The sequence below is a fragment of the Adelges cooleyi genome, unplaced genomic scaffold, assembly GCF_023614345.1.
Source record: "Adelges cooleyi isolate 19-005CV unplaced genomic scaffold, UGA_ACOO_1.1 ACOO_flye_CR_arks_rails_tigmint_CR_PRNA_221, whole genome shotgun sequence".
Taxonomy (NCBI): Eukaryota; Metazoa; Arthropoda; class Insecta; order Hemiptera; family Adelgidae; genus Adelges; species Adelges cooleyi.
This window is the reverse complement of record NW_026095884.1, coordinates 9,682-15,826: the sequence shown is the minus strand read 5'-3', so window position 1 is coordinate 15,826 and position 6,145 is coordinate 9,682. Positions and strand designations below refer to the sequence as shown.

Here is a 6,145-nt window from a genome sequence, read left to right as displayed (position 1 = left end):
ATGTCGGAAGAGCAATTTGTAGCATTAGTAACATCAAAATTTAGTTATTGGGTAATTATGATTTTTTTCGATCCTAATATATGATATATTTAAAAAAAAAAATTATAATAATTAAATACTCTATAAGTTTAGTGAATAATATAATAGTAATAATTCTAGATTAATTATTTCTATAATAGTAGTTTTCACATTGTGTCTTAAAAACAGAAATTTTATGATTTCAGCAACTCGAAAAAATGTATATTAAAATCTCAAAAGCTGTAAAGTATGATTTCCTAGTAACTAAGGAAACAGTTAAAAGTTTTTTAATGAAGAAACGACTCCTATATAGACTAAGTGCAAAGGAAATCGAAGCGTTAACTAAACCAATGAAGGGTAAAACGCTTTTATCTTTTTTTTCAACGAAATCTGTTACAAAACTATTTTATGACAGTTAGACTGATTTTAATTTATATTGGAATATTAATTTAATGACATTGCTCATGATGTATTTTTTCGACACGATTTTAAATGATTTAAAAACCAAGCAATTGGACAGACACAATTATTGATTTTATATGGCTTGTCATAACACCCGTTATTTAGCCATTGTATATAAAAACGCAACAATAATAATTGCAACAGCTCAAACTGTTACAGCATTATATATTTTGATAAATTTTAATGTGAATACTTTTTAAATGATTTCTAGATGATGCTATGAATTTTAGACAGTTTCAAAATTTTATGGTTTTCAAAGAAAATCATTTATTATATACAGATATATAACACCAGCCGGTGGTAGATTTAAACGTTTACAGGACCCAGGTAAGTAATATGTTCACTCTCACCCTTTTTTTGTTTCTTCCCCAACTGAAGGATATAACATTTTATATCATTTTACATATTGCATTATTATTGCATTGTAAATTTGTTTTTATATCAATATTTCAGGGCTATAAATTTACTACAACATTCTATTGCCGTTCGCTGTAGTCAAAAAGTCAAATTTATTAAAGTATTCAATTAAGTTTATTTAAATAAAAATTCAAGGTTTATGTATTAATTCTTAAAACTCTAAGGGGTGTGTGTTTTTTTTTTGTTTTAATCAATTATATGGGTATTTTGTAAATGTTATTATTAAATATTATTAAAATGTTAAATAACTTGTTTTCTGCATTATATAATTATAAACTAACCTTAGCTGCTTAATCTTAGTTTCTATTAATAAATAAATAAATATATAAATCAAAATAGTAGTTAATTATTATTTATATTTAATTACTATTTGTTTGAATTGTAAATGTTATTTTTACATATCTATAGGTGTAGTAAAAAAGTAGAAAAATAATGTGCATGATTATTGTTAAAATAATGGAAAAAACAATTTCTGTAATAAACGCAAATACGTATAAGATTACTCATGTATAAATATGTCGGTTTAAAAAAAACAACAGAATCTATAGGAATGCCTAAAACACAAATAATACACATTTGTGTAAACAAGTAATACATTTTTTGTATTTGTCAGGTTAGGTTGCAAAACAATTACTGTTTCTATGATTCATAGCCGTACTCAAGAAATACATTTATTGCACAATGTAATATAAATAAATGCATATAATTGCCTCATTTGGTTACAGTACTTCAAAAAATAAACAAAAACTGTCGGAATGCCTTCACATATTATAAAAGTCATATCAGATCATCTGATTTAAATATTCGTTGATTTAAACTCAGTTAAGATGGTTAATAGTCTTCAGAAATAAGTATACCTTTTTTTTTTCCAATTCAGAATTGTAGACGACCCCGGACTTAGCCAATCGTCATTACTACAGGGCTGCCAACATCGTTTATTGTGACAAATGGTCGAACCTCGTTCCGCATAGTTGATGAGCCATGGCCACAATGTGCTCGGCTATCTTTCCTGACTCTTTTGCACCATCCGCCTCCGTCGTAAGCCGAGAGACCTGCGCCTAACTTTGTCTTTTTATAACTCTCCATGTTATGGTTTAAAGGGTTGTCTTAATATACTATAACTGAATATCTATCTATAATCTATCTCTTCGCTAAACTCGTCTCGGTCACTCAATAGAACTTGTGGTTCCTCTGCAAAAAAGAAAGACTCATTATCATTAACGCCATAATATTTATATAGTGGAGTGTCAATTAGATGGCTGAGCCAATCTATGATACTATAATCATCATCCAGCTCACGAGGCAGTAGGTTGACTATTGTATTTATTTCTACTGGCACGTTGATTATTTGTCCAAGAACCCCGTATTGGCCATTTCCATTATGAAGCCTTCTGATTGTCATGAACGGAAGTCTTGGCGAGACCAATCGCTCGGTGATTAAATCCAAGTCAGGCAGATGTGGTGGTCGCAACGGATACATAAAACCATTCGACTTAGCTAAAGTCGGTATTTTTAGTTTTTTAAGTGTGGCATAATAAGTACTACATACAAGAGATGATTCGATGTTAATACCAAGAAATTCACATAAAAGAATACCTTTTGAACAATGTGGAGGTTTTTTTAAATCATTATCATACCACAATAACACAATCTATCACATACACTACATACAGCACCAAAGTTATTGTTAAAGATCTCGATTTAAATTGAGTGTGAGCTTTGGAATGTATATAACATTCATCATATGAGGCGACAGTGATATATTATGAAGTTTCAATAGTAGTAGTTCTATCTTCTAATGATTGTTCAAGTTCTGATGAAGTTAATAACATTTATTGAGGCGAATGGGATATATCTGGAGGATACGTTATTGGCAATGTAGTGGAAGTACTAGTAGATGCTACTTGAGAAGTTCTGAAAATAGATTTTTGGCGCTCTTTGAATTCTTTTTGTCTCTCCGCGTTTGTTTTAGACATAGCTAAAATGTTACCAAAGGTGTTTTTTGTGTGAAACGGGATCGAAATCCAAGTTATTTATTATCTATTGGTTATTTATAGAACAATCTAGTTTTCCAATGTTTAGTTTTCTAATCAACTTATTTACTTACTGTATAAAATATGAAATTTATACTAGATAATTAAAAAATTATTTTTCTCACTACTCTCTTAAATTAATCACATCTGTCACTCCAATATCTGTGTTGTTTCCGTCAGGGTAATATACAGATTGTAAATTGTTGGTACTAGGGTAAGATGCGCGTATAGAATATTTATAATATACAGCGATCATCTACGGGCGGCGCAGCGTGGCTCGTAGTTGTCAAAAAGGCTAGCTTAGGCTAGTCTTGCCTAGTCTAGCTATCAAATGTTGTCGGTAAAGAATTCGTTATACAGCTACACGTATGGTGCGGCATTGTCCGATGTGGACATTTAACATACACCCCTGGTACCATTGGACATATATCCGAAATGTTTACTTCCGTTTACCGGTCAAATTTATATCCGCTAGCTCTACTTCCGTTGTTTACTTCCGGTGTTTGCACAAATTTACTCCTACCCAAAACATCGTACCGCGCACATCAATTACTTTTAAATATATTGGTCGCGCAATTAACAAACTAGTCTACTAGTAAACTAGTCACTTAGTCTATTAATGATTAAACCCAAAAATAACATCCAGGATTCCTAACTTAGCTTGGGTAAGTTCACCAGTGTAATCATATAAAAGAAACACAATACAAGTAATAGAACGTCTAAAATAATAATATCAATGCGGGTGTGATTTGAGAGCCAAAAATTATTCTATGAAACATATAGCTTACACACAGCTAAATAAATACATTTTGTTACAAGACGGATGAGTAAACAGATAATACCTAAATTTGTTGTGTTTATCAAGCAGCAGAACAACTACTATTGGTTTACGATTCGTAGGCTAAAGCCATGCTTATTTATTCTTGAATTGAATTTAAAAAAACATCGAACAAACAAACTACATATTCGTTTATACAACTTTTATAAGCTTTACACTGAATTCACTATAACAGAAGCCATTAAACGAAGAAGAAGCACTTAAGTTTTAAACACGGCAGAACAGTATTCGAATATTTTCGCATTTGAAAAAAAATACAAACAATAATGAATTTTAAAAATTGTGTTATGCTTTTATACTTATTTGTCCATTTGTGTACATCAAACGCAAGAATTCGCAAAAATCCACAGGTAATTTTACATTTTTTTTTTTTAATTGAAGGCACATTAGTTCTAAAACAGTAGTATTCACATTGTTTATTAAAATTAAATATTTAATATTTATAGAAATTAGCCGAACTATATAGAAGTGTTTCAGAAGAACGCCCTTTAGGTGTTTATTTGTTTGACGTAGAAAATTATATAAAAAAACCAAAGGTGCGCAAGGAATTTAGAATTTCTAGATTGGATAAAAAAAAGATACAAAACTCCCATTTTGGTACGTTGAATAATAATAACTCATTAATAGATATTGTAAAATATATACATGTGAAATGTGAATACCTTTCCGTCTCTTTTATATTTGCAACTATGCGTTATTGTTAATTTAATCTTTTGGTCATCAGTCTCGAGTCACCGAAAGCACTGCCCGCATTTATTTAAACATCATGTTACGTACATTGATGACGTGGTCATCATATAACACCTTACAGCATAATTTGGTTTGGTAATTTTTAATGTGAGTACTTTTATAATGATTTCTAGTTGGGTTTATTTCGGAAGAGCAATTTGTAGCAGTAATAACATCAAAGTTTACTTATTGGGTAATTATGATTTTTTTCTATCCTAATATATGATACATTTTTAAAAAAAATTATAATAAATACTCTATGAACCTAGTGAATAATATAATAGTAATAATTCTAGATTAATTATTTCTATAATAGTAGTTTTCACATTGTGTCTTAAAAACAGAAATTTTATGATTTTAGCAACTCGAAAAAATGTATAAAAAAATCGAAGATGCTGGAAAGTGTAATGTCCTAGTAACCAAGGAAAGAGTTAAATGGTTTTTACTGAAGAAACGACTCCTATATAGACTAAGTAAAAAGGAAATCGAAGCTATAACTAAACCAATGAAGGGTTCCAGAAAAAGTAAAACGCTTCTTCTATCTTCTTTTTCAACGAAATATGTTACAAAACTATTTTATGACAGTTAGACTGAATTTAATTTATATTGGAATATTAATTTAATGACATTGCTCATGATGTATTTTTTATACACGATTTTCAATGATTTAAAAACCAAGCAAGTGGACAGACACAATTATTGATTCTATATGTCTTTCATAATACCCATTATTTGGCCATTGTACATAAAAAGGCAATAATAATAATTGCAACCACCCAAACTGTTACAGCATTTTATAGGTTGATCAATTTTAATGTGAATACTTTTTAAATGATTTCTAGATGATGCTATGAAATTTAGCGAGTTTTATAATTTTATGGTTTTCAAAGAAAATCATTTCTTATATGCATATATATAACACCAGCCGGTGGTAGATTTAAACGTTTACAGGACCCAGGCAAGTAATATGTTCACTCTCAGCCTTTTTTTGTTTCTTCCCCAACTGAAGGATATTACATTTTATATCATTTTACATATTGCATTGTAAATTTGTTTTTATATCAATATTTCAGGGCTATAAATTTACTACAACATTCTATTGCCGTTCGCTGTAGTCAAAAAGTCAAATTTATTAAAGTATTCAATTAAGTTTATTTAAATAAAAATTCAAGGTTTATGTATTAATTCTTAAAACTCTAAGGGGTGTGTGTTTTTTTTTGTTTTAATCAGTTATATGGGTATTTTGTAAATGTTATTATTAAAATGTTAAATAACTTGTTTTCTGCATATTATAATTATAAACTAACCTTAGCTGCTTAATCTTAGTTTCTATTAATAAATAAATAAATATATAAATCAAAATAGTAGTTAATTATTATTTATATTTAATTACTATTTGTTTGAATTGTAAATGTTATTTTTACATATCTATAAGTGTAGTAAAAAAGTAGAAAAATAATGTGCATGATTATTGTTAAAATAATGGAAAAAACAATTTTTGTAATAAACGCAAATACGTATAAGATTACTCATGTATAAATATGTCGGTTTAAAAAAAACAACAGAATCTATAGGAATGCCTAAAACACAAATAATACACATTTGTGTAAACAAGTAATACATTTTTTGTATTTGTCAGGTTAGGTTG

The 6,145-nt window shown here is 28.8% G+C and overlaps 1 protein-coding gene and 1 long non-coding RNA gene across 3 annotated transcripts; both read left to right on the top strand.

Annotated features, from left to right (window-relative positions):
* Nucleotides 1-255: 255 nt before the first annotated feature.
* LOC126835117 (uncharacterized) lies at nucleotides 256-5,730 on the top strand. Of its 2 annotated transcripts, none has more exons than XR_007685158.1 (3): nucleotides 256-375; nucleotides 692-807; nucleotides 5,571-5,730. It is a non-coding gene; the product is annotated as an uncharacterized LOC126835117 (long non-coding RNA). The 2 variants fall into 2 exon arrangements; XR_007685157.1 differs by lacking the exon at nucleotides 5,571-5,730 and adding an exon at nucleotides 934-1,207.
* On the top strand, nucleotides 3,957-5,456 carry LOC126835116 (uncharacterized). The gene is made up of 5 exons (XM_050567410.1): nucleotides 3,957-4,118; nucleotides 4,215-4,365; nucleotides 4,632-4,690; nucleotides 4,859-5,021; nucleotides 5,340-5,456. Exons 1-5 carry the CDS (start codon nucleotides 4,035-4,037, stop codon nucleotides 5,414-5,416), a joined length of 534 nt encoding a protein of 177 aa, XP_050423367.1. The 5' UTR covers nucleotides 3,957-4,034; the 3' UTR covers nucleotides 5,417-5,456.
* Nucleotides 5,731-6,145: the final 415 nt, after the last annotated feature.